Raw genomic sequence first — 16,069 nt, forward strand, 5'->3', positions numbered from 1 at the left:
ATCTTTAAAACCTGCAAGTGTGCCCATTCGAAATGATGAACCTTATTCACAATGGCCCTTCCGTGCAGGGATATAATTATTGAATTGAGACTTCTGTGATCCATAACATTTTATAGAAAAGCTTTCTGTGATAATCACATCCAAAGTAATTTGTCGACGCGTTTCGATCCAGAAAATGTGGTTCATCATTAGGACAAAATGAAGAACAAGATCATAGCAACAAAATGTCAGATCTGACTTCATCTTCGAAACCTGCAAGCTTTCTCGTTCAAAATGATGAAACTTATTCGCAGTGGCCCTTCTGTGTAGGGATATAATTATTGAATTGAGACTTCTGTGATACATAACAGTTTATAGAAAAGATTTCGGCGATACTCACATCCAAAATCATTTATCGATGTGTTTTGAACAAGCAAGTGTGGTTCATCGTCAGTACAAGATGAAGAACCAGATCATGGAAACAAAATGTCAGAACTGACTTCATCTTCGAAACCTGCAAGCATGCCTTTTCAAAATGATGAACCTTATTCGCAGTGGCCCTTCCGTGCAGGGATATAATTATTGAATTGAGACTTCTGTGATCCATAAATGTTTATAGAAAAGCTTTCGATGATAATCACATCCAAAGTCATTTGTCAATGTGTTTCAAACCAACAAGTGTGGTTCATCGTCAGGACAAGATGAAGAACCAGATCATAGGAAGAAAACGCCAGATCTGACTTCATCTTCAAAAACTGTAAGCGTGCCTATTCAAAATGATGAACCTTATTCATAATGGCCCTTCCGTGCAGGGATATAATTATTGAATTGAGACTTTTTTGATCCATAACAGTCTATAGAAAAGCTTTCGCCAATAATCACATCCAAAGTCATTTGTTGATGCATTACAAACCAGCAAGTGTGGTTCATCGTCAGGATAAGATGAAGAACCGGATCATAACAAAAAAATGCCAAATCTGACTTCATCTTCGAAACCTGCAAGCGTGCCCTTTCAAAATGATGAACCTTATTCGAAGTGGCCCTTCCGTGTAGGGATATAATTATTGAATTGAGACTTCTGTGATCCATAACAGTTTATAGAAAAGTGTTCGGCGATAATCACATCCAAACCCATTTGTCGACGTGTTTCGAACCAGCAAGTGTGGTTCATCGTTAGGACAAGATGAAGAACTAGATCATAGTAATAAAATGCGAGGTCTGACTTCATTTTCGAAACCTGCAAGAGTGCCCGTTCAAATGATGAACCTTATTCGCAGTGGCCCTTTCGTGCAGGGATATAATTATTGAATTGAGACTTTTGTGTTCCATAACAGTTTATAGAAAAGCTTTCAGTGATAATCACATCCAAAGTCATTTGTCGATGCGTTTCAAACCAGCAAGTGTGGTTCATCGTCAGGACAAGATGAAGAACCAGATCATAGCTACAAAACACCATATCTGACTTCATCTTTGAAGCCTGCAAGTGTGCCCATTCAAAGTGATGAACCTTATTCGCAGTGGCCCTTCCGTGCAAGGATACAATTATTTAATTGAGACTTTTGTGATCCATAACAGTTTATAGCAAAGCTTTCGACGATAATCACATCCAAAGTCATTTGTCGACATGTTTCGAACAAGCAAGTCAGATGAAGAACTAGATCATAGCAACAAAACGCCAGATCTGACTTCATCTTCGAAACATGCAAGCGTGCCTATTCAAAATGATGAACCTTATTCGCAATGGCCCTTCCATTCAGGGATATAATTATTGAATTGAGACTTTTGTGATCCATAACAGTTTATAGAAAATATTTAGGCGATAATCACATCCAAAGTCATTTGTCAATGTGTTTCAAACCAACAATTGTGGTTCATCGTTAGGACAAGATGAAGAACCAGATCATAGAAACAAAACATCAGATCTGACTTCATCTTCAAAACCTGCAAGCGTGCCTGTTCAAAATGATTAACCTTATTCGTAGTGGCCCTTCCATGCAGGGATATAATTATTCAAATGACACTTCTGTGATCCATAATAGTCTATAGAAAATATTTCTGCAATAATCACATCCAAAGTCATTTGTCAACGTGTTTCGAACCAGCAAGTGTGGTTCATCGTCAGAACAAGATGAAGAAGTAGATCATAGCAACAAAACGCCAGGTCTGACTTCATCTGTGAAACCTGCAAGCATGCCCGTTCAAAATGATGAGCATTATTCGCAGTGGCCCTTCCGTGCAGGGATATAATTATTGAATTGAGACTTCTGTGATCCATAACAATTTATAGAAATGTTGTCGGCGATAATCATATCCAAAGCCATTAGTCGACGTGTTTCGAACTAGCAAGTGTGGTTCATCGTCAAGACAAGAGGAAGAACCAGAGCATAGCAACGATATGCCAAACTTGACTTCATCTTCGAAACCTGCAAGCGTGCCCGTTCAAAATGATGAACCTTATTCGAAGTGGCCCTTCCGTGCAGGGATATAATTATTGAATTGAGACTTCTCTGATCCATAAAAGTTTATAAAAAAGGTTTCGGCGATAATCACATCCAAAGTCATTTGTCGACGCGTTTTGAACCAACAAGTGTGGTTCATCGTCAAGATAAGAGGAAGAACCAGAGCATAGCAACAAAATGCCAAACCTGACTTCATCTTCAAAACCTACAAGCGTGCCCATTCAAAATGATGAATCTTATTCGCAGTGGCCCTTCCGCGCAGGGATATAATTATTGAATTGAGACTTCTGTGATCCATAATAATCTATAGAAAAGCTTTCGACGATAATCACATCCAAAGTCATTTTTCGATGCGTTTCGAACCAGCAAGTGTGGTTCATCGTCAGGATAAGATGAAGAACCAGATCATAGCAACAAAACGCCAAATCTGACTTTGTCTTCGAAACCTGCAAGTGTGCCCGTTTAAAATGATGAACCTTATTCACAGTGGCCCTTCAATGCAGGGATATAATTATTGAATTGAGAGTTCTATGATCCACAACAGTTTATAGAAATGTTGTCGGTGATAGTCACATCCAAAGCCATTTGTCGACGCGTTTCGAACCAGCAAGTGTGGTTCATCGTAAGGACAAGATGAAGAACCAGATCATAGCAATAAAACGCCAGGTCTGACTTCATTTTCGAAACCTGCAAGCGTGCCCGTTCAAAATGATGAACATTAATCATAGTGGCCCTTCTGTGCAGGGATATTATTATTGAATTGAGACTTTTGTGATCCGTAACAGTTTATAGATAAGCTTTCGGCGATAATCACATCCAAAGTCATTTGTCGACGTGTTTCGAACTAGCAAGTGTGGTTCATCGTTAGGACAAGATGAAGAACCAAATCATAGCAACAAAACTCCAGATCTTACTTCATCTTCGAAACTTGCAAGCGTGCCCGTCCAAATGATGAACCTTATTCGATGTGGCCCTTCCATGCAGGGATATAATTATTGAATTGAGACTTCTGTGATCCATAACAGTTTATAGAAAAGCTTTTGGCGATAATCACATCCAAAGTTAATTGTCGACGCATTTCGAACCAGCAACTGTGGTTCATAGTCAGGACAATATGAAGAACCAGATCATAGAAACAAAAACGCCAGATCTGACTTCATCTTCGAAACCTACAAGCGTGCCCGTTCAAAATGATGAACCTTATTCGCAGGGGCCCTTCCATGCAGGGATATAATTATTGAATTGAGACTTCTGTGATCCATAACAGTTTATAGAAAACCTTTCGGAGATAATAACATCCAAATTCATTTGTAGATCTGTTTCGAACCTGCAAGTGAGGTTCATCGTCAGGAGAAGATGAAGAACTAGATCATAGCAACAAAATGCCATATCTAACTTCGTCTTCGAAACCTGCAAGTATTCTCGTTCAAAATGATTAACCTTATTCACAGTGGCCCTTCCGTGTAGGTATATAATTATTAATTGAGACTTCTGTGATCCATAACAGTTTATAGAAAAGCTTTCGGCGATAATGACATCCAAAGTCATTTGTCAATGCATTTCGAACTAGTAAGTGTGGTTCATCGTTAGGACAAGATGAAGAACCAGATAATAGCAACAAAATGCTAGGTCTGACATCATCTTCGAAACCTGCAAGCGTGCCCGTTAAAAATGATGAACCTTATTCATAGTGGCCCTTCCGTGTAGGGATATAATTATTGAATTGAGACTTCTGTAATCCATAACAATTTATAGAAAAGCTTTCGGTGATAATCACATCCAAATTCATTTGTCGATGCATTTCGAACCAGCAAGTGTGATTCATCGTCAGGACAAGATGAAGAACTAGATCATAGCAACAAAACCCCAGATGTGATTTCGTCTTCGAAATCTGCAAGATTGTCATTCAAAATGATGAACCTTATTCGTAGTGGCCCTTCTGTGAAGGGATATAATTATTGAATTGAGACTTCAGTGATCCATAAAAGTTTATAGAAAAGGTTTCGGCAATAATCACATCCAAAGTCATTTGTCGACGCGTTTCGAACCAACAAGTGTGGTTCATTGTCGGGATAAGATGAAGAACCAGATCATAGCAACAAAACACCACATCTAACTTCATCTTCGAAATCTGCAAGCGCGCCCGTTCAAAATGATGAACCTTATTCGCAGTGGCCCTTCCGTGCAGGGATATAATTATTGAATTGTGACTTCTGTGATCCATAACAATTTATGGAAAAGCTTTCAGCGATAATCACATCCAAAGTCATTTGTCGATGCATTTCGAACCAGCAAGTGTGTTTCATCGTCAGGACAAGATGAAGAACCAAATCATAGCAACAAAACGCCATATATGACTTCAACTTCAAAACCTGCAAGCGTGTCCATTCAAAATGATGAACCTTATTTAGAGTGGCCCTTCTGTGCAGGGATATAATTATTAAATTGAGACTTCGGTGATCCATAACAGTTTATAGAAAAGCTTTCAGCAATAATCACATCCAAAGTCATTTGTCGACGTGCTTTTAACCAGCAAGTGTGGTTCATCGTCAGGACAAGATGAAGAACCATATCATAGTAATAAAACATCAGGTTTGAATTCATCTTTGAAACCTGCAAGCGTGCCCATTCAAAATGATGAACCTTATTCTTAGTAGCCCTTCCATGTAGGGATATAATTATTGGATTGAGACTTCTGTGATCCATAACAGTTTATAGAAAACCTTTCAGTGATAATCACATCCAAAGTCATTTGTCGACGCGTTTCGAACCAGCAAGTGTGGTTCATCGCCAGGACAAGATGAAGAACCAGATCATAGCAACAAAACGCCAGATCTGACTTCATCTTTGAAACCTGCAAGCTTGCACTTTCAAAATGATGAACCTTATTCGCAATGGCCCTTCCGTGCAGGGATATAATTATTGAATTGAGAATTTTGTGATCCATAACAGTTTATAGAAAAGCTTTTGGTGATAATCACATCCAAAGTCATTTGTCGATGCGTTTCGAACCAGCAAGTGTGGTTCATCGTCAGGACAAGATGAAGAACTAGATCATAGCAACAAAACGCCAAATCTGACTTCATCTTCGAAACCTGCAAGCACGCCCATTTAAAATGATGAACCTTATTCACAGTGGCCCTTCCGTGCAGGGACATAATAATTGAATTCACACTTCGGTGATACATAACAGTTTATAGAAAAGCTTTCGGCGATAATCACATCCAAAGTCATTTGTCAACGAGTTTTGAACCAGCAAGTGTGGTTCATCGTCAAGACAAGATGAAGAACCAAATCATAGCAACAAAACACCAGATCTGACTTCATCTTCGAAACCTACAAGCGTGCCCGTTCAAAATGATGAACCTTATTCATAGTGGCCCTTCCGTGCAGGGATATAATTATTGAATTGAGACTTTTGTGATCCATAACAGTTTATAGAAAAGGTTTCGGCAATAATCACATCCAAAGTTATTTGTCGACGAGTTTCGAACCAGCAAGAACCATATCATAGAAACAAAATGCCAGATGTGACTTCATCTTCAAAACGTGCAAGCGTGCTCGTTCAAAATGATGAACCTTTTTCGTCATGGCCCTTCTATACACGCTTACAGGTTTCGAAGATGATGCCAGATCTGGCGTTTTGTTGCTATGATCTGGTTCTTCATCTTGTCCTAATGATGAACCACACTAGCTGGTTCGAAACGCATCGACAAATGTCTTTAGATGTGATTATCGCCGAAAGCTTTTCTATAAACTGTTATGGATCACAAAAGTCTCAATTCAATAATCACAATGATCTTCCGATTGTTGTCAATTAATCCTTCCATGTGGGGGGGCTCAGGTTGTAGTCAATAAGCTCCTTCAATTTTGCTTCCATCTAGCACTCATTTGCCAAATAATCCTTTTGATCTATGCTCCTCTCCTTTCCAAGTTATGCTCCTTTCCAAGTTATGACCCTTTGTCCTAACAAACACTCAGCCCAATAAACATCTACATCTCTACAATGGAATGTCATCCAAAAATTAAAAAAAAAAAAACATATATATTCAATTTTTCTACTTTATTTATTAATTAGCATCATAAAATACTTATTTTAATTCTTTCATGTGATTTTCAACATTTATTAAATTTGTGTGCCCCACATCTCATGTTATCGTCATGTGACTAGTTATCAAACAAGGAAATTAATACTTTTGAAAGGAGAGTGCATTGGTAAAGTTAATATTGTTGAAACTAGCAACGCAATCATTATGATGAAATATTATTTTATGGTAACTTTTTGACTTATAAATACGAAATTAGAGTTAATATCATGATTAAATATTATTTTATGATAAATTTTGACATATAACAATGTTAAAGTTAAAGTAAATATGGTTGAAATTGCTAACCTAATCATTCCAACGATATATTATTTTATAGTAAATTTATGACTTGTATAAGAAAATTTATAATATATAGAGTAAAAAGTTATAGGATTTTTAGCAATGATGCAATATTATTTTATGGTAATTTTTTAACTTATAAATACAGGGTTAAAGTTAAAGTTAATATGGTTGATATTGGAAAAAATATATAATATATAAGGTAAATAAACAATATACTCTTGTATAATGTACAAAGGTAAAAAGTACTCACGATAGAGCAGGGTAAAAGTACAACAATTATGAATAAAATAGAGGTTTCTTGTAAGAGGAATCAAGGAAATATTGACAGGATTCCATAGGAATATTAGATTATAAAGTCCACTTTCTCATCTTGAGTTTATTACTGAACATATCACATGTAAATTGTTATATTATAAAGTTCACTTTATCATCTTGAGTTTATTAAGGAATATATCACATGTAAATTGTCCTTCCCCATGTGAATGTTCCCTACTGTTCAACCCTTAAATTTGATATAACAAGTTGACATGACACTGTGCATGTTATGTTGTTAAAAATATTAACAAAATATTTTAATGAACTTACCACATGATCTGCATGATTAGAGATCCTTTATAAGTTTATAAATTGTTCTCAGGGTTTTAATAATATTTTTTTATTTTTTTGGCTCACGGATAGTTGGACTGAGATTTATGGTGTAATGTTTTAAATCTTATTTTATTAAATATGATTTGTTAATTATTATATTAAATCAAAAAATAGTATATAATTTTTATTTCAAAAATAATTACATATTATAATTAGGGAATGTTCTAAATATAAATTTAGACCCAAAAAATATATATATAATAAAATAAAATTATTCTTCCCAATTTTGAAAATCATAAAATACTATACTTTTAAAACACCAGCAAACCTTTTAATAGATCTAATTACCTGCAAACCTTTTAATAGATCTAATTACCTGCTATTCTTGCCATCGCTTTTTTACAAAATTTTAACCAGTTTTAATTCTTTTAATGCTAGAAACGTGAAACGTGTTCCGTAATGTACTTCTTCATAGGGCGGAAGATAGAACCGAAAGAATCGGGGTCGTCCAAATATTTTACGACAGATCAGCATTGAAATTCCTATATTAATGGGTGTATTGTTATGAAGTAGAGGTGCGAGTTCATAGATTTGAGGTGAGCATTAACTCATCTTCCATTGTAAGAAGCTTAAGAGAGCCTTTTGCATCAAGGTGTGTCCTCCTCTGTTTGAGTTTTTCAAATTCCGTCTTTTGCTGCTCATAATAGTTAATCATGAAAGTTTTTTGCAGTGCTTTTTTTGGTTTGATCTTGATGTTTTCAATAATCAAGCAGGAAGTTGTTGGCAGTGTCTGTGACTCTTTTGAGTATAGAAGTTTATGGTAGCCGATCATTAAACCTTCAGCAGTGTATTTTGTCATTTAATAATCAAGCTTTTAACAGTCAATGATGGAGTTCTTTACAGCGTAATTGGTGTTGAAATTATTTCATGTTTTTGTTGGAGGGCTCTTTTGTGCAGTTTTATTTCAGGTTTTCCAAATTTTAAAGCTGCTTTCTGTGTTCTGGGTTGTTGGCTCAGGTGAATCTTTCATGAGTCTAGAAGTAGGGTTCTCTAAATTCTATGAGGTTTAGGCTGTCGCTGCCCATGGAACAATGAACTTGTGTTCTTTTCTCTGTATTTTATGAGTTCTACCAGGATTTGATCATTGTCTTCTTCATTCTTTGGAACGTGTTTCTCTGAATTTTATCAGTTTATGCCCATTGCACGATGGATTTGAGTATTTGCAATTTTTTATATTATTTATTTATTTATTTACAGAGGTGGATTTCTCCGAAATTTATTAGGTTTGAGCCATAGTTGCCCCTTCAGGAGTGTGTTTTCTCCATTTTAGACCAAGAACCCCCTTGAATTTCAGTAGTTCTGATCTACTTTTGCATTGTGGGCTATGAATCCAACTGCTTTCTTGGTCATTCCTAATATGCTTTTCTGCTTGGCTGCCATTTATTTTCGAGTATTTCCAACACGGAATGATATCTTACTCTGGATGTGTTATTGCAGACTTTTCACTGAGCACCATGGGAAGCATTGGAGCTGATGGAATGACCTATGGAGAATACACCTATGAGAATCTGGATAGAGAGCTATACTGGCCAAGTGAAAAATTGAAAATTTCCATCACTGGAGCTGGTGGGTTCATTGCCTCCCATATTGCCCGGAGATTGAAATCTGAAGGGCACTACATTATTGCCTCTGATTGGAAGAAGAACGAGCACATGACTGAGGATATGTTCTGCAATGAATTCCATCTCGTCGATCTGAGAGTTATGGACAATTGCTTGGCTGTTACGAAAGGAGTCGACCATGTTTTCAACTTGGCCGCAGACATGGGTGGTATGGGATTCATACAGTCTAATCACTCTGTTATCATGTACAACAACACCATGATCAGTTTCAACATGCTTGAAGCTGGGCGAATCAATGGTGTTAAAAGGTGAGACCTTGGTTTGTTTCTGCACTTTGGATTTCCATTTCATTTCTGGTTGATGTATGCTCCTCTTCTTGCTCATGATTATGCCAACCTAGATATATTTTAACCTTGTCTCTATCAAGCACCCAGTCACTTCTTAGAAGTGCAAAAGCACTATTCTAGACTACAAGACCTTGTACACTTGAGGAATTTAATCCCTTTTAATGCTTCCACAGATCTGAGGTTAAAATAGATCTAACCTAGTTTATACAAGTACTAACTATAGATCTTATTATTGAAACTTGAAATTCCCATGTGATCGGTGGTGCAGATAATATATTTTAGTCCGACAGAACATCAAATTATTTGCTCAAAAAAAATGGCCATTTTACTCTCATGATCACAGTTTGTTCGGTCACTCGACATGGCATATTTTGTTATAATCTATTTGTTTCTCTGCAGGCTTTTCTATGCTTCTAGTGCATGCATTTATCCCGAATTCAAACAATTGGAGACCAATGTAAGCTTGAAGGAGTCTGATGCTTGGCCAGCAGAGGTATGTAGCCATATATTTCTTTAAAACTCTGGTAATCCTATTCGGTGCTATCTCACATAGCATTTTGGGTCAAATGGCAATGTAAGAGCTGATACTCAGATTTGTTTAGGAAGAGGCTGGAAATGTAGGCGCTGAGTACTGAAATTTGTTTAGGAAGAGGCTGGATGTTTGATGAGAAGCGTTTATGGTAGTCCTGACTGACTTCAAGGTTACTTTTGAATGTTTAACTAATTGAAAATTCACAAGGTTACTGTAAGAGTACACCTCTGAAGTAGGACACTCTGATTTGCCAGTGGTACACTGTAAGAGTACACCTCTGAAGTAGGACACTCTGATTTGCCAGTGGTACACTCTAGATATATCGGGGCCTTTGTAACTTGGAGAAGTGATGTAACTCCATAGGACCTGGTTTATCATAGGAACTGATTTGTTAGTTACTAGCTTGTGATTACTATCCTAAAATTGTTAGATCCAGCCTGCCTCCCCAGCTGGAAGAGTTGTGTTATGCAGGATTAAGCTGTTATAGCTCATTCTCACTTGAACTGTCTACTGACTAATGATTTAATTGTTCTGTAGCCTCAAGATGCATATGGCTTGGAAAAGCTTGCCACAGAAGAATTGTGCAAACACTACACCAAGGACTTTGGTATAGAATGCCGGATAGGGCGTTTCCACAACATTTATGGTCCTTTTGGCACATGGAAGGGTAAGTCATGAAAATCGTAATGATTTTAGGATGCTCATATTTATGTTCCCTTTGTTGATAAACTCATTTGCCACTGCAGGTGGACGTGAGAAGGCTCCTGCTGCCTTTTGTAGGAAGACAATCACATCTATTGATAGGTTTGAAATGTGGGGAGATGGTGAGCAAACACGATCCTTTACATTCATTGATGAATGTGTGGAGGGTGTCTTAAGGTACCAAAGCTTAGAATGGCTTTTCAAATACAGTTTGAACCTAATTCTTGCAACCTGTTTATTCAGATTCATCTTGTTTTCTAAGAAATCTTTATGTTGATATGCCAGGTTGACTAAGTCAGACTTTAGAGAGCCAGTGAATATTGGCAGTGATGAAATGGTCAGCATGAACGAGATGGCTGAAATGGTGTCAAGCTTTGAGAATAAAAAGTTGCCGATACATCACATTCCTGGGCCAGAGGGTGTACGCGGTCGGAATTCTGACAATACATTGATTAAGGAAAAGCTAGGCTGGGCACCAACCATGAAGTTGAAGGTAAAGTTCTTGGTATTAGATTTTTCAGATTGTAAAACTCCATGCAATGCATTGGCACCTGTGCATTGAAGGAAAGATGCAGAGTCACATTTGTTTACTTATGGTTTTGGCAGGATGGTTTGAGAATTACTTATTTCTGGATCAAGGAACAAATTGAGAAGGAAAAGGCTCAGGGAATTGATCTCTCCATCTATGGGTCTTCCAAGGTGGTTGGCACGCAAGCCCCTGTTCAACTTGGTTCACTTCGTGCTGCTGATGGAAAGGAATGAAAACCAGAACCTAGATCTCTGGTTAAGGGAATAAATGATAAGTCAGTTTTCATAAATGCTTGTGAGATGGTTAGCAGATGGAGGCCAAAATTACTTTTTCTGCTATTATCAGGGCTTTGAGAATTTTAATTTAATTATTAGATGGATGGTAGGAATTTAACTTCCACATAATATTGTCAGTAGTAGTCAAAATAGAAGGTTGAGATTTATCTGAAAGGTACTTACGTCATTTTTACTTTACAATTCAATTTGAAAAAAAATGACATGTTTACAAGTGTCAGATTCAATTTTTATTCATGACGTTGGACTTTTATTGCTAATTACTGCTTTACCATGTTTTTTAAAATGTATATATGTTTAACTCATATATTAATTCATTTTTATAATTAATAATATAATAATAACTTAAAATAAAGTTATAATTTAGTTAACTTTTAAGATTTTTTTTAATTTTTAATTTTTCTCATTTAATAAAATTTTGGCAATGTGGAATGTATTATGAGACAAGTTTCTTGATGCTTACTATGGACTAATACCTATCAGTATTTTCCAGTCATTTAATTTATATGGCTGAGCTAGTCTAAATCAGTGTTTTAAAAAACGGCCGGCTCGGCAGAGTCCATATCAACCTGGCCGGGTTACGTACAACGGCCCAGGAACCAAAAAAACTGCGATTTTTTTATTAATTGCTGACACCAAATCTCAACAGACAAAAATACTTCAGGATAAATCTCAGGAAGATAGAAGGCCTTGGGACTAATGATAGAAGGTCGAGTAAATGACTTTAGAAAACCCAAAATATCATAGTCAATACAATTTTTGGTGTATAATCCTTTTTGTAATTTGATTGATGTTTTAGAAGGCAAAATCATTGGAGCATATATTGTTTACAAGGAGAAGTCCTTAGCATAAACCTGTTTTATTTGTAGCCTCTATGACTAAGGCCAAGGAGTCTCATCAAGCACCCTAAAAGAAGCTTCATAATAATTCTGTCTAAAGATATGTCTGGAAGGCACTAAAATGGACTAATGACAAGTTTAAGAAAAAGGACTGATGTCTTAGTGGCATGGTTGAAGTGTTGGAGATCTAGGCAAGCATTTGTTGCTATTCAAGCACTACAGTGATGAGTTAGACAAAGAGACGAGCAAAGCTAGAAACCGGTGGTTCATACTATTGGACAGTGCACTGCGTGCCATTTTGATATAATGGATATATTCATGAGCTTACTTTGATCATATGTTGTCTTCCATCTATATTCTAATATTGTGTGTTTGGAAACATGAATGAAAATCTTTAAAATTATGTTTTTTTATATAAAAATAAATATTTAATGTATTTTTTACAACGATCGAATCATTGAAATCGAGCCGGCCGAGTCGATACTGAGTCGGAGTCGACCCTCGGCCGAGTCGGTGTCGGAGTCGGAGTTTTAAAACATTGGTCTAAATGACTATAAAAAATGATTTAGTTAACTTTTACAATTTTTTTATTTTTTTATTTTTCTCATTTAATACAATTTTGGCAATGTGAGATGTATTATGAGATAAGTTTCTTGATGCTTACTATGGACTAATACCTATCAGTGTTTTCCAGTCATTTAATTTATATGGCTGAGCTAGTATAAATGACTATAAAAAATGATAAATAAAATGTTACACTAATACTGTTTTTCTCGTATTATATAATTCACTTTAACCCATGTACATGAATACATCTCTTTAGCAAGTGCTTCAATTGATTGCTATATTTCCAATTCATCAAGAAGGGAAACATTTAACATCTACCACGAGCTGCGTTGGAAAGATCAAGGATGTACCTAGTGCGTCACTTTAACGTACTAGACAAAAACGCTCAAACATTCTTAAAATTTCAGAAATTAGCAATACTACGATGCATTAAAACAAAATGAAACACTCACAATAATGAAGAGGATAAAACGCAGATAAAGGGTGTGGTAAGCTTATGTGCAGCGCTCTAAAATCCTAACAAAAATTGCCCAAACATAATCAAAATATCAGAAGTTGTCAATATAGGATGTGGTAAGCCTATGCCCACCACTCTAACATCCTAACAAAAAATGCCCAAACATAATCAAAATATAAGACATTGACAATATTATGATATGCTACAAAATACAATGGGAAGAATGAAAGGATGAGAGTATTTGACATGGTGGGTGTCAAAATAAGATGAAAGAGGTAAGTATATATGTTTTGAGTCAATAAAGTACATAAAAATATGGTATGTAATGTTGATTTTGTGTAGCATCGGATGTGCTTTAGCTCTCAAATTTTGTGGAGGGGCTAGAACACATGAGATCTCCAAGACCCAGAAATCGTTTGGAGAAATTCCACCCGGATGAGAATTTATTAAAATAATTAATATTTTTAATGGGTTCCTAAGTCTAAACTTAGGAAAATAAAAATATTAATGGGCATTAATAAAGATACGGGGGAGAAGCTTATAAGAGACGAGGATCAAGTCTGTTTTAATCTTAGTTGTTGATTAGAGACTTAATCTCAGCCGTTGATTCATCAACAAGAAAAGTATAAAAGAAGATTTGAGATTCATTTGGAGATACACCAAGCAAATACTCAGTACCCCGAGGGAAATCGATTCTCAAGGAGGAGTTCGATTTCAGAGGGAGAGTTGCAAGGTGGAGGAAGAGAAGGGCATTAGCAGCAGTTAGTGACTAAGGAGAAGGTGACGCAGGCATTCGAGAGACAGCGCAAAGGGAAGAGCAGGCAGACAGCACCATTGGAGACGCAATCCTGATGCAGAGGGACACAGAAGTGATGCAGAAGTGGGTGAAGGGTCTCCAAGGTGTCAGAACTTCTCCAAGAAGAGGAGAAACTTTGTCTGGGGTGTTTTCTCTCAGTAGTGTCTCAATTTCTCTGTAAAATCATTCCTTGTAAAGCGATTGTTGCTTAAGATTAATAAAACCTTCATCTGCTGCCCCAATTTTCCCACATTGGGTTTTTCCGGGGACAATTGTCCAAAAACAATTGTGTTGATGTGATTCTTGTGCTTGTATATCATTGTTATTTTCTCTATGTAATTATGTGATAACTGCAGTAGAATTTATTTTAATATTTACTAAAGGGTTTTTCATAAATAACTTATTGTGAGAAATAAGTAGGTGAAATAAATCGGTTGCTGCAGTAGAATTTCGTATTAGAAATTTTCACATGGTATCAAAGCAGAGATCGGGCAACAGGATAGAAGAATCTGCTATGAGTCAGGAGTATGATGCCGAGACATCAACTCAGAGGGACTCACACAGATCCCCAGAGAAAGAAGAGAGCACGAAGAACATGGATCACGATTACTTTATGTTAGCTTCCAGACTGGAAGAAGAAGTTGCTTGCCTAGCAAGTTCTGCCTCCTCTGAGTTTTGGTATATAGATAGTGGAGATAGATAGTGGAGCTTCCTGGCATATGATAGGAATACGAGAATGTTTTTTGAATTATCAGAAAGAAATGATGAATTTTCAGATCACCATGGGAAATAAGGCAAAGTGTACCCCCGTAGGAAGAGGCACTGTAGTCTTTCAAACAGAAGCAGGGGATCGGCTTCGAGCAACCAATGTGCTGCATGTGCCAGGATTGGGGATGAACTTACTCTCTGTATCTCAGCTTCAAAACAAGGGCTTTAACGTTTTCTTCATTAAGGAGAAAGTATATGTCAAACACCTGAGTTGGAAAAAGAATGCCGAGATTGGAATCAGAAGTAACAAGCTGTATAGATTACAGTTAGAATCTCCAATGGCACTGATAGGCAACAGTGGCGATAAAGATTTCAATGAACTATGGAACAGGAGGATGGGACACTTACACCATGGGGCTCTAAGAAGTCTCGGGAAAACAGTATCGAGAGTTCCAAAATTAAGTACCGAACGAGATGATGTATGCAGAGGATGCGCACTAGGCAAGTACGTTAAGGCAGCATTTTCCAGAAGAAACAATAGGGCTAAGAGTGTTCTGGGATTGATACACTCAGATATCTGCGGATCCATGTCCACAAAAGCTCTTAGTGGGGCCGAATATTTCGTCACCTTCATTGATGACCATTCCAGAAAGACTTGGATCTACTTTCTGAAAACCAAGGATGAGGTTTTTAGTCGATTCAAAGAGTTCAAGGCTCTAGTTGAGAATCTGACAGGAAAGAAAATAAAGATATTGCGTTTAGCCAATGGTGGAGAATACATCGACAAGGACTTCAATGATTTTTGCACAAGGGAAGGTATCAGAAGAGAGTGAACAACCCCCTATAATCTGGAGCAGAATGGAATAGCAGAAAGGAAGAACCGGACTATTGTTGAAGCAACCAAGGCAATGTTGTATGATCAAGATATACTCAAGTTTCTATGTGCAGAAGCATGCAACACGACAGTGTATATCCAGAACAAGACTCCTCACGGGGCATTAGGTAAGATTACTCCGAAGAGTGTCTTCACCGATAAGAAGCCTGACGTGAGTCATTTCAAGATATTTGGGAGTTTAGCATATTGCCATGTACCCAAAGAGAAGAGGAAGAAATTGGATCAAACTGCAGAGAAAGGATATAGCGAGAATGCTAAGGCATATAGAATCTATCTTTCGGGAAATAAGAAGATCGTAATCCGACGGGATGTGAAGTTCATGGAGGACAGAGCCTTCAGAAAATCCCGAGAAATGCCTTCCGAAG

General features: G+C 37.0%; 1 protein-coding gene across 2 annotated transcripts; it reads left to right on the top strand.

Annotated features, from left to right (window-relative positions):
- The first annotated feature begins 7,895 nt into the window (after positions 1-7,895).
- LOC149211125 (GDP-mannose 3,5-epimerase 2-like) lies at positions 7,896-11,675 on the top strand. 2 transcript variants are annotated; one of them, XM_089396921.1, is made up of 7 exons: positions 7,896-8,013; positions 8,915-9,347; positions 9,786-9,879; positions 10,456-10,585; positions 10,665-10,797; positions 10,906-11,113; positions 11,227-11,675. In XM_089396921.1, the coding sequence occupies exons 2-7, from the start codon at positions 8,932-8,934 to the stop codon at positions 11,380-11,382; spliced, it is 1,137 nt and encodes a 378-aa protein (XP_089253047.1). In that variant the 5' UTR covers positions 7,896-8,013; positions 8,915-8,931; the 3' UTR covers positions 11,383-11,675. The 2 variants fall into 2 exon arrangements, with proteins under 2 accessions (XP_089253047.1, XP_089253046.1); XM_089396920.1 differs by having other exon boundaries at positions 7,914-8,069.
- The last annotated feature ends 4,394 nt before the right edge of the window (positions 11,676-16,069 follow it).

The sequence above is a fragment of the Pinus tabuliformis genome, chromosome 1_2, assembly GCF_031772625.1.
Source record: "Pinus tabuliformis cultivar Carrire ecotype Pingquan chromosome 1_2, CPIR1, whole genome shotgun sequence".
Lineage (NCBI taxonomy): Eukaryota > Viridiplantae > Streptophyta > Pinopsida > Pinales > Pinaceae > Pinus > Pinus tabuliformis.

Excerpts from the sequence above, each read along its gene's own strand:
- LOC149211125 (XM_089396921.1), top strand. The coding sequence starts at position 8,932 with ATGGGAAGCATTGGAGCTGATGGAATGACCTATGGAGAATACACCTAT. Across the intron at positions 9,348-9,785 it reads CGAATCAATGGTGTTAAAAG|GCTTTTCTATGCTTCTAGTG; the intron begins GTGAGACCTTGG and ends GTTTCTCTGCAG. Across the intron at positions 10,586-10,664 it reads TCCTTTTGGCACATGGAAGG|GTGGACGTGAGAAGGCTCCT; the intron begins GTAAGTCATGAA and ends TTGCCACTGCAG.